Source organism: Sebastes fasciatus, chromosome 24 (genome assembly GCF_043250625.1).
Source record: "Sebastes fasciatus isolate fSebFas1 chromosome 24, fSebFas1.pri, whole genome shotgun sequence".
Classification (NCBI taxonomy): Eukaryota; Metazoa; Chordata; class Actinopteri; order Perciformes; family Sebastidae; genus Sebastes; species Sebastes fasciatus.
This window is the reverse complement of record NC_133818.1, coordinates 16,476,700-16,493,444: the sequence shown is the minus strand read 5'-3', so window position 1 is coordinate 16,493,444 and position 16,745 is coordinate 16,476,700. Positions and strand designations below refer to the sequence as shown.

The following is a 16,745-nucleotide window of genomic DNA, read 5'->3' as shown; positions in this document are numbered from 1 at the left end:
TCTATTTTCCTCATACTGTCTGCCTGAATATGCCTGTATTTACCCTCTGTCTGAAACGCTCCGTTTTAGCACATTTCAACGGAATTGCGTTGCTAGGCAACAGCTTGGGTCCATGTTAAGTTCCTGTCAGCTGATGTCATTCACATACACTGCAACCAGAAATAAACTGGGACAATGTTTACATTTAAAACTGTGAAACGGCCTATATATTGTAGATTTGTGACATCACAAAGTTACAGAAATCCTGATAGCTTGTTTCAAAGGTTTCTGAATAAGGGCTGTGTGTATTTCTCTGTCGATTGAGCGTTTCAATACTTCCACGGTATTTATATAGCACTTAAACCTGTTTTATAATATAAAAGACATTCAAATCTAACTTTTTACAACATGAGACCTTTAATAAGTGCAGACTACATAAATAAACCCCTGAGAAGCAAGCTCTGCAACATCCTGAACATTGTTTTGTTTCTGGCTAAAGGTCTGTATTTTAACTGCTTGCAGCTGGAGGTGGAAATTGCCACTGGATCCCGAAATACTACGCTCTGTTTGGGCCTCCTGCTTTGGCTTTTCTTTTGGCTGCTCACCCCGTTTATAAGACTTGGATGTAACTTTGTAACAACAAACCTGGCTTTGATTATAGGATTAAATCCAGCCGGAAAACGCGTACAAATATCATGAGGTGAATCATTTATGGTTTAAAAACAGCGATCAAAGCAATTTCAATAAAGTCAGGACAAAATAAAAGCCCTTTTGTTGTTCCATGTAAACCAATACGCTTTAACAGTCTGAGTGATTTAGCCGAGAGACAATGGAGACGTCAACCCAAAGGTCACCAGGTGGAGGCCTCATAGAACATCGTGACAGGCGTTTATGATAAAGAATGAGAGCAAAGAAGAAGAAAATGGAGGCGGACAGCTGGTGCCTGGACCTACATATATCAGGTGACGTTAAAAAATATGATGAAAGTGAAATTATTCATGAGACGCTGACAGCAGCCGTCTGTCGAGTTAGAGGAGAAGAAAGGATATGTGCATAGATATGTAGACTAGATAAAGACATTTCCCTTAAAGAAAAAACCTTATTATTATTATATCAGTGTAGCGAGCAGGTCCCAGCTGGGAGATTGAGGCAAGAAAAGCCAATCGTGGGTGACAAATCCCAAGTGGAAACATTTCCAGAAATAACTCTCCTGTTTATGACGGAACTCTCTAGTTCCCACAGGGTCTCAGAGCGTCCTGCAATATTCTGATGATTAAGTGATGTTTGGGCAGGTAGTAGTTATTTGGGAATGATGGTTCAAATTGTCCGAATCAATAAAATCGGATGGAAAATGAACGTTTATTCTAGTGAGGTGTTGGCTCACAGACAGACCAACACCGATGCATTTATTTAAACTTATAAACATCAATGTTTCGGAAAATTGAAAAAATCTTGCATTCTATTAGATTGAGAGGGAATTCACAAAATACACTGGCATGTAAACAAGACACAATACAATACAGCAAATTAGCCATAAAGTCTACTTTTATGATGCCTATAATGTACAGGTGTACCTAATAAAGTGGCCACTTAGTGTAAATCAATAGTAGAATATACGATAAGTATGTGTTGGGAATCTGGAGTATGAATTTATAGGTTCTAATTTTTCATTTCTTTTGTTTAACATTTTAAATTTTTAATCAATATATATTTTTATTTATTTATATTTCTTTATTATTGTAATTATTCTTATTATTTTTCTTGTACTTAACATTTTTAATTTTAATTGATTATATATTTTTCTGTTTCTATATTATTGACATCAATCTTATTTGTTTTCTTATATTTAACATTTTTCATTTTTTATTGATTATATATTTTCATTTATTTATATTTCATTATTGTCATTATTCTTATTTATTTTTCTTTATTTAAAATCTTTAATCAATTATATTTTTATTTTTTACATTTCTTTATAAATGTAATAAGTCATATTTATTTTCTTTTATTTAACTTTTTTTCTTCTATTATATATATTATTTTTTATATTTCTTTACTATTGTCATTATTCTTATTTATTTTCTTTTATTTAACATTTTTAATGTTAATTATATTTTAATTTTTTTATTTTTTATATATATATTTTTTATTTATCTATGTATTTATTTATATTATTTTACTATCATCACTTTTAAATATTAAAATGTTTCCCTCTTCCTTGTTTTTGATTACTATGCTTTTTAATTTACAGTTACTATCAGTTATATGTACATTTTACTTAATTTGTTATGGTTTAGGTTGTTGTAGTAATCTTTTCTTAAGGAAACAATAAAACGCATGATTAAAAAAACAGTATAATATAATAATTAAATACACATACTGTTGTCAGAGAGGCTGGTGGACAGCAGGTCAGTGTTTGTGCTGCTGCTCTGCTCCGCAAGGTCGATGGCCATCCTGATGTCCTCTACCCACCGCTCCATCTCGGACGCACAGCTGGACGCAGACAGAAAAGACAGAGAGACTATATGTAAAAAAACATCATTCATTTTATGGTATATTTTAAACTCCTGTATCATTATTACGTAACAAAATATGTGTGTGATCATGTATACCTGGCTGCCACCACCACGGACTGGCGCTGTCCAAACAAGGTGAACGAATGAGGGACTCCCCACTCCTCCTCACTTTCTCTGATCTGCAAAAAACACACACCCTACTTAGACCTCAGTAATCTAATAAAATATGGTTGACACATGTAAACAAAAGCAATGATAACGAACAACATACGATGTAAAAATAAACTGTAATATTTAAATAAAACGTTGCAGGTTCAAACCCGGCTTCTGTGTGGAGTTTGCATGTTCTCCCCGTGTTAGCGGGGGTTTACTCGGGTGCTCCGGTTTCCCCCACAGTCCAATGACATGCAGGTTAATTGTTGACACTAAACTGCCCGTAGGTAATGTTGAGGGAATTTCACGTACCGTCATGCCATACAGGGGCAGCTGGCCATGAACTTTAAACTGGTTGCTCGGGGTCATTCCTCGACTGGTGTACACCAAGGAATCACTGAACTGGAGAGGAAGGAAGAAGAAGTGGAGGTTAGATTATTTTTCGCTATCCCCAAATGTCAGATTCACTTTGAAAAGTAGCTGAAGTGTCATACCAGGAAGAACATCCTCTGCTGGAGGCCCTTCCCTGAAAGCTTGCTGAGGCAACCGAGCCGGATAAACTCCTGCAAGTTACGACAAATAAATATGAGAGGAAGCAAAGATGCTTACATTTGCAGAATTTTGCACTGAATAATTTACGCCTGAAACATAGAGAGTCTACGTGTGTCCAATAAATATAGAGTCTAACCCTTCCGGGGATGGCGAGGTTGTCGATGCCGGTCAGATCCTTCTTCAGCTCTAGGAGCTTCTGGAAGTTCTCCATCTTCATCATGGTGCCTTGCAGCTGCAGCACCATCTCGGAGATGTCCGCCAGGGCCGCTAAAGATGGGTTATTAAAGGTCCCATATTATAAAAAAGTGAGATTTTCATGTTTTTTTATAATAAAGCAGGCTTTAGTCCTATATAAATACTGTGAAAGTATCAAAACGCTCAATCCACAGGGAAATACACACAGCCCGTATTCAGAAGCTCTGCATTTGAAATAAGCTGTCAGGGTTTCTGCCCATTCGTGATGTCACAAATATACAATATTTAGACACTTGACAAAATTTTAAACGTACACATTCTAAATGTGTCCCAGTTTATTCCTGGTAGCAGGGTATGTGAATGTCATCAGCTGACAGGAAATACACATGGACCCAAGCTGTTGCCTAGCAACGCAATTCTGTTGCAATTCTGTCAAAATGCGCTAAAACTGAGCGTTTCAGACAGAGGGTAAATACAGGTATATTCAGGCAGACAGTATGAGGAAAATAAAGTTTTTTTTTAACATTACATCATGTAAACATGTTCTAGTAGAAACACAAAATACAAGTATGAACCTGAAAATGAGCATAATATGGGACCTTTAAGGAGGATGGTTGTAAACAAACGTAGTTTCACGTGTACAAAACTGCACAGAAAAAGGCAGACGTGTACCTCTGCAGTCCCTGAAGTCGTCGTGGGTGGGCGGGTAGTGCTTGCACAGCCTCTCCAGGATGAGTTTGTAGTGCAGCAGGCGGTGGAGAGGACGGAGGAGGAAGATGTTGAGGGGCAAGTAGCAAACTCTCTGCTGCTCAAAGTCTCGACACGCAGTCTCCGCCTTCCGGCTGGACCTGAGGAATGAGGAGGAAGAATTAGAAAGAAGAATATAGAAAGTCTCGTGCTAATAACGTTCTAGTAGTCACCTACCTGCAGGTCCGTTCCAGTTCGACTAGGCACTCTGAATGTTTCTGAAGATGAACTGTCAACTGCTGCAGATGCAAAAGATAGAAAAATAATTTAAATAATGATAAGAAATAGAGAGGTATTACAGATTCTGGTGCAAAATAAAAGGTATAGTTACCCTCAGACCCTGAATGTTCTTCAGGAGAATATCACCAATGCGTTGATAGTCTCCTTTAATGTGGGCGTTAGATCGACCCTCCCTAAAGAGGAGAGAACACATGCATTTATTCACCAGTAGATGTCAGGCTACAGCTGTAGTTTCTAGCACACATGACCGGCAAATCTTCACTCAATTCCCACAATCCCATTCATCTTCCCAGCAAGTCTTTGGCCCCTCTCCAAAAACAAGGTTTGTGTCTTCATTACAGAAATAACACAGACAAGATTCCCAGAGGAGGAAATGAGGGCTTTGCATTTGCGCATTTAGTTCCCATCCCATCCTTGACTTGAGTTTTTGAATGCTCTTATATATGTGAGTATATACAGTATGTAGGTGAGCTTGTGTTTTGTGAATGGGGAGCAGGCAGATACTGACCACTGCGCCAGCCGCTGCTCCACCTCTTTGAGGAAGCCCTGGTGGAACTTGTAGACCGGGTCGTAGCTGGCAGAGACCAGGGTCCTAACAGAGTCTGGGAAGGCCTCGTCTTTGCCCGCCACACTCTGGAACGACTGCGACACACAAACAGGCAGGAATACAACGTTGATTACAAATGTGGGCGTGTGGGAAAACTAGAAAACATGCATTGCTTGTAAAATGACATTCATATTTTTCCAAAAAGTTCATGTTTGAGGTTCCTTACAGCAACATCTGAGAGCCACATTAAGGGAAGTAATATGCAAGTGAAGCAATGAAGGAGTTTCAGGTTAAAGCCAAAGCATTTTATAGATTATTAAATTATTCTCCAACTATTTTGATTATCGATTAATTTGTTTAAGTACATTTTTAAGAAAAAAAAGTCTAAATTCTCAGCTTCTTAAATGTGAAGTTTCTTTACTCCTCTGTGACAGTAAACTGAATATCTTTGGACAGAACAAGACATTTGAGAACGTCATCTTTGGGAAAAACTGAATTATTTGGTCTTAGATATCATAATATAGTTAAAAACGCCGAGTGCCGTCTTCAAATTGGATTTTCTTTGTCCGACCAACAGTCCAAAAGACAAAAATATACAATTTATCATAACGTGAGACAAAGAAAAGCAGCAAATCGTCACAAATGAGGCTGGAACCAGCATTTTTGGGGCTTTTATGCTAGAAAGAAAATTAAACAATTAATCAATTATCAAAATAGTTGCAGATAGTCATCAACTATTGAATTAATCCCCAACTACTAATTTCTTTAAGAAAAAAAAAAGTCTAAATCCTCTGATTCCAGCTTCTTAAATGTGAATATTTTCTGGTTTCTTTCCTCCTCTATGACAGTAAACTGAATATCTTTGGACAAAACAAGACATTTGAGGACGTCATCTTTGGGCTTTGGGAAACACCGAGGATAACCATCAGCTAGGTCACAACCTCTGACACAGAGGTGTTATATTCCCCCTTCAGAGTAAATCACACGCGATTATGACAGCTAAGGCAGACAGGAGGCCGTCCAGCTGTTTCACAGAAGGACTCGGTGGGAGAGAGGAAGGGTGACAGCGAGAAAAGAGAGGGAGGGAGGGAGGGACGGAAGGGTTGAGCGGTGCCAGCCCAAAGAAAATATTTCAGAGGTTTTAAAAAAGAGCACGCCAGTTTCTCCCACATCAAAGAGGGGTGGAAACTACTGTTGGGAAGAGAAAAAGAGGGAGAGACCAGAGAGAGGGAAATATGATATTTTTCAGAGATCAGCTTCAGAATATAAAGGTGATGCAGGCAGGTGAACCTGCTGCGGATTTCCCCTCATTTGTTAGTAAAAACACACGCACAGTAAAGCTGAACCACAAACACATTAAGCTGCTCTTTCATCCCAGGATTTAAGATGCAGACGTTGTGTTTATGCACGCAGAGCTTTTTCCTCTGTGTTGATTTTAGTGGTTTTACTTGTAAACTAAAGAGCCCAGAGGGAATAGTCTGTGTCGTCTTAAAGAACAAACAAGTTTGTTGGCTTTAAAAAGGGGGAGGTGAATTATAACGCGTGCATCGCTTTCTTGTGTGAAACAAAACAGAGGAAGTCATTTAGAAAACACAAGTTGGAAGCTTCACGGTGGTGCGGTGGGGGCCCGTCTGTGTGGAGTTTGCATGTTCTCCCCGTGTTAGCGTGGGTTTACTCCGGGTGCTCCGGTTTCCCCCCACAGTCCAAAGACATGCAGGTTAATTGTTGACTCTAAATGTCCCGTAGGTGTGAATGTGAGTGTGAATGGTTGTCTGTCTCTATGTGTCAGCCCTGTGAAAGTCTGTTGACATGTCCAGGGTGTACCCCCCAGCCTTCGCCCGATGTCAGCTGGGATCGGCTCCAGCCCTGAACAGGATAAGCAGCTACGGATAATGAATGAATGAAAGTGGGAAGCTGTCATCTGTCCTGCACGATGCTCATAAAGCCTCAGATGTCAAATCTTCAACCAAACTAAAAGCACATAAAAGCCCGTTTTCGGGACGGGAATTAAAGCAACCTGATGTAATATTAGTGTCACATGACAGAAAAGCTTGTGATTTTGGGTTTGACTTTCCCAACATTTCGGTTGAACAAACATCAAAAGTCACATCCTGATTCCAGCGCAGACCAACTCTGACTCACTGTCCCAACACATAAGCTTTTAAAAGACCATAAATGTCAGACTTTGAAAGCTGAAATAAGCAGGTTGGACTCTCTATTCCAGCTTTAAAGAGGCCAACCTTGGCCAGACGAACTCCTGGTTTTAAGACAGATCCCTCTCTCTCAGCCGGTTGAGAACGGCCTTGCAGTTTAAATATAGGAGCTATAGAAATCCTCCTCACCTCTGTGATGACTTGCAGGTCTTTGAGGTAGGTCCGCTCTGTGGTCAAAAGTTCTTTGGCTATGAAGTAGGCCTTGTCTGTGGGAAACTTCTGGACACAAACACAAAGATGAGATCAGTCCGAGACCATTTCTTACACGTTTTTATACATTTCAATGCTGTCTTTATGTCTACCTTCCTCCTCGCCTCTTCTTCGTCATCGTTGCGGACGCATCCAGCATCGGTGAGCAGAGGGCTGGTGAGAGGCGACAGATTCCGGATCTCAGGACTTTGACCCAGGATGCCAGCGCCGGGTCCGTTTACAGAGCCGTTGCCGTTAACAACCACATGGGGACTTCCCATCGGAGAGTCCTCTGAAACAGGACTTTCTGGGGAGGAAAATAGGAGAGTGGAAAGGAGACGGGGACAGGAATAGAACAAAGAGTGAGTAGGAGAGGATAAGGGACAGTTAAAATCACGGAGGAAAAGGCTTCGACAGTCACCCAGAAGCTCAAAATATACCCCAAAATATGCCTCTAAAATGTAACCCAGCATGTACGGCGATGAATTTCAAGGTTAGACAATCAATCTTAAACTCTGGGTTAGGACCCAGCTGTCATGTTCAAGCAGGTCGCCGCATGACAAAAATGCTACGATCGCTCAACTCTGAAGGAGGCTACATCTATTTCTCTATTTGGATTCTCATCTAAAATATGGTTAGAAAACACAGGAAAAGAAGGAAAAATAATGTGAAGGAGATGTTAGTAAAAAGCTATTCGACATATCAGTGCATTGGAAGGGTAACGCCGTCAAGCTGACAGCTTCATTTTCTGTCGATTGACAAATCGATTAGACACATTACATTATGACAATCTGTGAATACTATTTTATCTTTTCCCTTACAATGCACTATAGATATGTTGCTAGTTGTGATGACGCCTAAAATCATCTGTTTTTTAACAGGAGTCTGGTCTGATTGCAGTTGAAATCTACTGTTTTGGGGAATCATCCGGACAGAAGAATAGAAAACCTACTTTCTACTACAGCTAGAGGTGTACTACGTGGTACTAAGTTGTGACTGTATACTTGCCCAAAGTTTCCAAAGAGTCCACTGTTACACACCAAACTGGATCATGGGTAAAACCATGGCAACCACAGTGCAGATCTGTGACGGGTGCTATAAAAGAACTTGCCACCAAAACGACTACGACAAAAAACACACAGCTAGACAAACACAAGACAGAAACGGGTCGTGTGCAAACATCGAACAAGACCACTACTCTACAGGCTAGCTACCACAACACAAGACACGGGTAGGGGTCACAGGTCAAGCAGGGTTGAGGGGGGATGAGTCGGACATCGGTTTCCTCTACAGAAAATTCTGGAGTCCCTTTTCTTGGAACATACAAGGTTGTTTTTTATTGACACTAGTGCACACAGTTACAGAGTTAAAAAGAGAGATGAAGGGTAAAGAAATAAAAGAGTAAAACCTCAAAGAAATAAAAACCCAGTGGGTGTTTTGTAATGGAAATAAAAAAGGACATGTGTGCAGGAATACAAAGTGTTACAAGAGTGACAAAGAAAAACCAGTGAGTCAGTGCTTCTTTAGGCCATGTAGAGAGAAATTATCATATCTTTTGTAAAGAATAGAATGACTTTTTGGCTTGATTGGCGGCACCTTTGCACATTCGGTGCCTCCGATCTTCAAATCAGAAAGTTTGAATAGCCAGAAAGCCGGTTTATTCCTTTAAAAGAAGTCAGTCAGTAAAAAGTGTGTTACGTAAACAGAAAGAGAAGCACAGATGTGATGCTAAAACGCCACCTTGTACCATTTAAATACCCTAAATTAAAGAAAATAGTTTTGACATTTTGGGAAATATGCTTCCCAAAATGTTGAACTATTTGCTTTAAGATATCAGTCAAATACGATCACATCATAATAGCGTGTATACCGAAGAAGAAACTACAATCATTTTACTTTTTAGAGTAAATCTAGAAAGTTTGGCTCTGATTAACACAGTACAAAAATCACAATCTATCAATGTGTTACTGTATGTACAGCACATTAAAGTTACAAAATGGAAGTGCCATTTGGTGACAGTGAAAGGGAAGATGACTCAACTCCAGTGCTCACGTATGTTCTATGTGTGTCCATCTTCTGACAATACTCAGACTTTCACACCTTACAAAATGCCTCTCAAAGATATCTTTGTTTTTGCACTTACATTTGCGTTAAGCTTAACTTTACTTGTGTCTGTCTACCTTCGCCCTCTCACTCGCTGTTCAAAAATAAAAATAAAAAACACTGGAGTTGGTCCCGTTTTGTCCTTGTGCACAGTGAGGAAAACCCAGAGGCAAATGGTTTCAAAATATTTGAAAAAGACATCATGACAGTAAATAAATCATGACGGTGTTGTAACTGTAATATCCCCGACAAGTGAAGGGAAGAAATAGGAAAAATACACATTTCTAAAGTTGTTAAAAGGTACAGTGTGTATTTGGCGGCATTTAGTGGTGTGGTTGCAGATTGCAACTGACTGAGTACCCCTCCGCTTACCCCTCCCTTTCCAAGACTGCGGTAACGTGAGCCTCCGAGTGCAAAATTGTGGTAACGCCGTTCGCCTCGCTGTTTTTCTTTGCCTAAACCTAAAGAAGTTGTAGTTTTATTGCTTAAACCTAAAGAAGTTGTAGTTTTGTTGCCTAAACCTAAAGAAGTTGTAGTTGTATTGCTTAAACCTAAAGAAGTTGTAGTTTTGTTGCCTGAACCAAAAGAAGTTGTAGTTTTATTGCTTAAACCTAAAGAAGTTGTAGTTTGTTGCCTAAACCTAAAGAAGTTGTAGTTTTGTTGCCTCAACCTAAAGAAGCCTTTTTGTTTGTGTTCAAAACGTGACGTTTCATTCAGTTTTACATGTTAGAACGTGTTGCTTTAAAGTTTCACTTTCACTTTTACAACGTAGTAGGTGTAGTAGGCCCCTACTGACCCACATCTATGGTGCTTATAGCGACTGATAACGCCTATTTAATGGCCTGATAACAGTCGAATCTAGTGGGAAATCAGACGTTGGGTGGCCGTTTTTGCACTCTGCTGCTCACGTTACCACAGTTTCATAAGCATGTCGGAGAACTACGGTGGCCTTCGGGTGACGTAAAAATGCAAAAGGTTCTCTAGAGCCAGTGTTTGGTTTGTCCTCTCTAGGCTACTATACCCGCTCCCTATGTAGATATGAAGGGGTCATTCTAAGCTAACGAAAACAGAACGATTCTTAGTTTTCAGGTGATTATATAACTAATGAAAACATAGTTATGACTATTATATTCCATTTCTGTTAATAGATCCCCAGAAACATTACACACTGTTCCTTTAAGTTTGTGTTATAATGCTTCTCAAACATTTGAAACCATTTTGAGCCCCACGACAGAAACACCGAGCAAAAAACAGAGCAGGAATGACAGAAAAGCAGCTCGCCTGGTTAACATGCATTCAGAGTAAAGGAAAGGAAAAACAGTTCCCACTGACATGCTTAAAAAACAGTGCATTTACAAAGCATGAAGCATGAACATTTTTGTTTCAGAAAGAAGCAGAAGCTCTAAGGAAAGAAAAGGTTGTTTGGTGATGAGAGCTGATGAAGTTAAATCGTTGTTTTAGGGAGCACTGAGGCTCCCTGAGTTGTAGTATACTCACGGAAATGTTGCTAAAAATGTAACTGACATTTGAAATCCAGCTAGAGTTTTCCGGAATTCTAAATATGTACAGTTTAATCTTCAGCTCCAAATTCAGATATGTATGCATGCTAATCAACAATATATAGCGTGTGTTGCAGTGAGCAGACAGCCAGCAAATGACAGTGATTGGAATGACCATCAATAAACAGTAACAGAAGAGAGGAGAGCAGCAGCATCCAGAGAAAAGTGAAAGATAACGGCGAGCTCCCCTGTTTGTTTGTGTGTGCTTGTGGAGCATGCCAGGGGCCGAGCCAAGCAAAGCAGACGAGCTGTGAGTGGTCACGATGGTTGGCGTGTTGGATTATTGCTTATTGTGTGCGTAAGAAAGAGCCAACAGGATGCATCTTCAGTAGAAATGATTATCAAAAATACAAATATGAAAGGTTAGGGGGTCTTCATACTCTCCCTAACATTTTAATTGAGGCAAATCTATCCCGCGCTAATTGTAAATACAAAAGAGAATCACTACCACAAAGTTATAGTGCAAGTTGCCCACAACAGACAGAAATCAAATGAAAAAGTGCTCGGGAAGAAAATCCGCACGGGCCACAACCGAAATGAGAAAGGCAGACCGGCCCGCTGGCTACACATTTAACACATTTTACTACCTCACTCTACAATCCACCGTCTACCAAAAACATCCAGAGATACTGAACAATTAAAAAGGGAATATCTCTCCAGTCCGACAATAACATCTGACCCCTTCATTAATGAACTCCAGCTATTATCTTAAAGCCCTCCTATTGCACCAGACAACAGTGAAATAATTATAAAAAAGTGTAGAGAAAAAGCTACATTAGGACACTAAACATTATTATAACAAACAGGAGCTCTATTAGGGGAACAAGAAAATCTATTCATCTCTTGTTCCAACACCTTAATATCTCGACATTTACAAAAGGTGAGCTACAATCGGAATAGATTGACATGAGTAATATCATCCATCCATCATCTGTCACCGCTTATCCCATTCGGGGTCGCGGCGGGGAGCTGGAGCCGATCCCAGCTGACATTGGGCGAAGGCGGGGTACACCCTGGACAGGTCGCCAGGCAACCATTCACGCTCACATTCACACCTACGGGCAATTTTCGAGTCAACAATGAAGCTAACCTGCATGTCTTTGGACTGTGGGGAGAAACCGGAGCACCCGGAGTAAACCCACGCGAACACGGGGAGAACATGCAAACTCAACCCAAGCCGGGTTTGTGAATAATATCAATGCTATCAAATGATCTTCCCCACAAAAATTCTACACGTGAAGGTATCCCTTTAGATTTCCTAACTTTTCTACATTATCTGTATTATTCATCTGCACATACATCTACACTGAATATACAGTTTTTTTATAAGTTATGGCACATTGTAAGGAAGGTTGATTCTTTAGCTTTGCAGAAAACTGGCTGAAGTGCCTCCAGGCGTTTAGGATTGATTATCCCTTCGACAAACAGCCAGCCAAAATGTTTACTATGTGTAAAGTTAGACTAAATCAGCAGTTTGCATACAAAAGTCAATACAAAAATGAAGATCGTGGGGTTTAGAAACAATGGATGTGTTATTGATTCATCTAAAAGTAGGGTAGGCGTTTCTATTCACAGCTAAAAAAAAGACAAAATATGTCAAAATGTGTTAGAACCCTTGCACAAAATGTTTTTTTTTAATATATACGGTGTACCTAGAGTAAACTAGAGCTACAGTATCGCAATTCACACTGCAGTTTATCTGTAATACACTAAATTAAGATGTTACAATTCTTACATATTATATTTATTGTGCTTTATAATGCCTAATGTGAGGCCAAACTACTCGCATAACTTCACCCTTCAACAGCTGAAAACCCGCCCTCCCATATCTTCCTCGTTAAAGCGGTAACACCCTTCCTCCTCCTCTCCCTCACCATCCTGCCCCTCCTCCAGCTGGAGGCTCCCGTAGGAGAACTTGCTACGAGGAAGCGGCGACGAGTTCACGCCGTTCGAGTTCACGCCGTTCGAGTTCACCGAATTCATGGAGCTGACGGCGGCGGGATTGCCGTACATTAACGGGTGGCTGTACGCGCTGCTGCCGGTGTCCGACTCGGTGTCGCTGGTGTCGCTGCCGCTGCTGGTGGACCCGTCGATCATTTGGACCGGCTGGTTTAGATTGTTGTTACGAGTCGGGTTGCTGCCGGGCTTTCCCTGTCGACCGAACAACCGCTGCGCGGTGTTGGAACGACCTGGAACCACGAGGCTCCCGGCGTGATTGCCGTTAGTTATAATCATCCTGCGCTCCATCGGGGCGGAACACGGCGCTTGGCCGTGCAACCCGGAGCGATGAACGTCATGCTGGTGGACGGGGGTGGATGTCAGCTGGCTGAGAATGAACGGATCTGTGTCGGAGCGGTTTCGCATGTTGTTGTTGTGGTATGGTTTGGCGAAATGTGGCGGCGTGCGGTTCGAGGTGATCGGGGAGTAGCTACCGTAGTGGTTTGGCGGGTAGGGTGGCGGCAGAGGCGGCGGCGGGGGGGGAGTGGGAGCTTCCATTGCGGCCAATCCTGGACGTTTACTGAAATAATGCCCGCCGTCGTCCCAACGTGGGGGTGAGAGCGGCGGCTGACCGTTTGTCATCTCAGCGTGGCTGAGAGAGTTTGTGCGATGGTGGAAGCTGCTGATCACCGGACTGGAGCACTGACTACGAGTCCCGCTTCCTAACGGTCGCCCCGCTGCTGCGCCGTGCCTGTCTCGACCCTGAAAGATTTCGTCCAGCAGCGTGCTGTGGAGCGGGAGGCGGCCATGAAACGAACCTCCGTTGGGCACGATGTCGTCATCCGTTAGCTCGTGACTATACTTGTTTGAAACCGGAGACTGATCGACAGCGTTTCTGTTACCCATCACACCCTGCTGTTGATGCTGCTGCATCAGCCCCTGGTGATTGGTGTGGTAGAACCCATTTACAGCCCCGAACAGACTCCCAGCTTGCCCCCCGTTGCGACTGCTACCCCCATGGCTGTCATTTGCCCCGCTGTGGCCCCTGGGAGCCCTGCTGTTCTTTGTCACATCACATTCACTGTCTATGTCGCTGCAGTCTATGTAAGGAATAGAGGAGCTGCTGCCTTTGTTTGCCCTGCAGGATGGACCTGGGTTGAGGAACTGCGTGTCCGGCGCCGATCCGATGCCGTGGTGGTTCTGCCGGGACTGAGTCGGGTCTGAGCCGGGCGCTGCCGGTGTATCGTGGAAACCGTTGGTGGTTGATGTGGGCTCCTCTGAACCATTACACTCAGCTCGATGGGCCAGTCTGGTCGAGTCGGGCTGGTCTGCTAACTGGACAGACATGGCACTCTGCGAATGAGGAGAGGGAAGAAGAAGAGCGACGGGTCGACAGTAAAGGAGAAGCTTTTTAAACTTTGAATAAAGAGGGCAAAGAGAAGGCAGACTCATTCCCCAGAGCTGCTCAGGACAAAAACAGCTTCAGAGCAGCTCCAGATTTATAAAGGTCAGTGTTAAAGTGTTAATCACCTCTTTTGGCACTTGCGATCTGAAGGATGAAGACTGAGGGGACATGCCGCTATGAGACAGGATCTTACTGTGCTTCCTGAAAAGAAAAGAGGGGACAGATGAGGTCAAACCAACTAATTAGGAAAACAGAAATCAGGGGCCGTATTACAGAAACTTCCTACCTAAAGTCTTAAGTTAAGATAGGAAGAGTTGAAGATAAGGTTTTTCCCAAATTTGTATTCCAGAAGCAAATCCTAACTAACTTTAGGAATCTTATTTTACTTCATCTTATCTTATCTCAGGTTATCCATTATTGATCCATCCATTACCTTATCTATCATTCACACCTACGGGCAATTTAGAGACAACAATGAACCTGCATGTCTTTGGACTGTGGGAGGAAACCTGAGCACCCGGAGTGAACCCACGCTTACACGGAGAGAGAACATGCAAACTCTGTGCAGCCCTTATCTCAGGTTAGGATAAGAACATTGATTTAAGAACAGTTCATCCGTCTCTTTTCCCGAATCAGGCCATAACCTTAATTGCCATGGTTACCAAACAGTTAAGATTGTGCTAGTTAAGAAGTTCCTGTAATACAGCCCCTGACTGTCGTTTCTGTTGTTGGGAGTAATTTAAACAAAAAGACGGAGCCTCACCTTTCAAATGGAACTTTCTTGAGCTCCGTGTCTTTCACATAATCGATGATCTGCTTCTGGGTTCGACCGCTGCAGGGACAAAGAGAGAATAACGGAAACTGTTAAATCCAACAGTTTCGTTCCTGTAGTGTGTGGAGAGCAACGATTCGGCCAGAACAGCACACCACACACTAACAGACCCATTCGCGTAGTGTGTACCCGGCATTACCTGAACCGGAATGAAGACCCTCTGGTGAAGAGGATGGGCTTGGGTTTGGGCTTGGGCTCCTCGAAGAGCCTGAAGAAGGCGTGATACTCTACGCAGATCTTCCAGAAGATCTTGCAGCAATCCCTGCTGGCCATGGCGAACTCCAGCGTGTCGTGGTGGGCGCTCTGCTGGAAGACGCAGATACAAATAGCATATAAGTATGGACAGTGGGAAGAAGAGATGCGGGGGCGGCCGGGGGGAAAGTGAGAAACTTACAGCGGGGTCTGCTCTCAGCTTGATTAGGAACCTTTTGCGTTTGAAGCTGAGCTTGCGAACCTTGGACCAGTTGAAGGCGTTAATTTTTGTGTACCCCTGAATAAAGAAGACGTGATGAGAAGATGATTAATATTCATGAAAAACTCTTACAAAAGGGAAAAGATAAATTGGATAGTTTCTCAATGGAACTTAAAAGATATGCTGTCTCAGCTTGACTCTTTGACATTTAAGCATACAACAATACATTCTCTATATCCAAAAATCACATTTGCCAAACCATAGACACATAGACGCTGCATTGACTCCTGGATCATACCTCAACGTGGCCGCCATATTGGACAGGGCAAGACTGGCCCGTAAACACATACAAGTGAACGGTGAACAACTCACATTTCAGCAAAACAATGATAGATTTTTAAGGTTTGATATTTATGGTTTTACCTGGAAAACCAGCACGCCGATGTGCGCCACAGAAAGGCTGAGTTTAGTACCCTCTCGGTCCTTGGCCGGGTGCAGACGAACGCCGTACATCTCCAACCGCCGAGCGATTTCCAGCAGCTGGTAGTCGGACTCTGCAGGAGTCTGCCCGCTGCGGAGGAGAGTCGATCCGTTAATTAGCCATTAATCAACATACTGATCAATCAGCGGCTCTTTCTCAAACTGAACTGAACTTTCTCCACAGATAACCCTCACCATTGTTTGTACTGTGCGTACCAGATGTTAGACATGACCCATTGCAGGTTTCCATTCTAGTCCAACAGTCTTAAAATACACCACACAGGATAAGATGGCAATACCCGCTGTGGTGCGGAAAGAAAATCTGCCACATCAGACGTTCGTTTCCTCACAAATCTGAAAATAGCTTCCTGTTTCCTGTATGAGCTGCTGAATTAGCCACTTCCTTCCTGCGTCGGCTCGGGGTAGGCCGAGGGCGGGAGAAGGGGAAGGGGAGAGTATGTGGTGCGCAGCGTGACTAATAATCAACAAGTCTGTGGTTCCAGTAGGTTTAAGGGGAATTTACATCTCCAGAAAACAAGGAAATGCATTTGTCATGTATTTGCAAACAGCGGAGGGGAAGCACAGCTATAATGTAAATCAGAGGAGAGGTGTGTGTGTGTGTGTGTGTGTCTGAATGTGTGGTCCCATGGGCACGGAGGGAGTGCAATGTGGTATGTTTGCAGAT

At 42.4% G+C, this 16,745-nt stretch overlaps 1 protein-coding gene across 3 annotated transcripts in view; it reads right to left on the bottom strand.

The window, feature by feature from the left end:
• Nucleotides 1–16,745, bottom strand: part of LOC141762856 (FERM, ARHGEF and pleckstrin domain-containing protein 1-like) — a 62,322-nt gene that overhangs the window by 6,926 nt on the left and 38,651 nt on the right. Inside the window, exons 1-18 of one of the 3 annotated variants that reach the window (XM_074626972.1) lie at nt 16,256–16,384; nt 16,004–16,151; nt 15,563–15,658; nt 15,308–15,474; nt 15,100–15,168; nt 14,462–14,537; nt 14,083–14,284; nt 7,445–7,638; nt 7,272–7,361; nt 4,891–5,024; nt 4,474–4,555; nt 4,320–4,381; nt 4,068–4,243; nt 3,337–3,467; nt 3,143–3,211; nt 2,961–3,050; nt 2,592–2,674; nt 2,360–2,472 (exon numbers count right to left, since the gene is read on the bottom strand). In XM_074626972.1, the coding sequence (XP_074483073.1) occupies nt 2,360–2,472; nt 2,592–2,674; nt 2,961–3,050; nt 3,143–3,211; nt 3,337–3,467; nt 4,068–4,243; nt 4,320–4,381; nt 4,474–4,555; nt 4,891–5,024; nt 7,272–7,361; nt 7,445–7,638; nt 14,083–14,284; nt 14,462–14,537; nt 15,100–15,168; nt 15,308–15,474; nt 15,563–15,658; nt 16,004–16,151; nt 16,256–16,290 (2,017 nt within the window). In that variant the 5' untranslated portion in view covers nt 16,291–16,384. Of the gene's footprint in view, nt 1–2,359; nt 2,473–2,591; nt 2,675–2,960; nt 3,051–3,142; nt 3,212–3,336; nt 3,468–4,067; nt 4,244–4,319; nt 4,382–4,473; nt 4,556–4,890; nt 5,025–7,271; nt 7,362–7,444; nt 7,639–14,082; nt 14,285–14,461; nt 14,538–15,099; nt 15,169–15,307; nt 15,475–15,562; nt 15,659–16,003; nt 16,152–16,255; nt 16,385–16,745 lie in introns of those variants that run through there. The other 2 variants (XM_074626969.1, XM_074626971.1) reach the window with 2 other exon arrangements.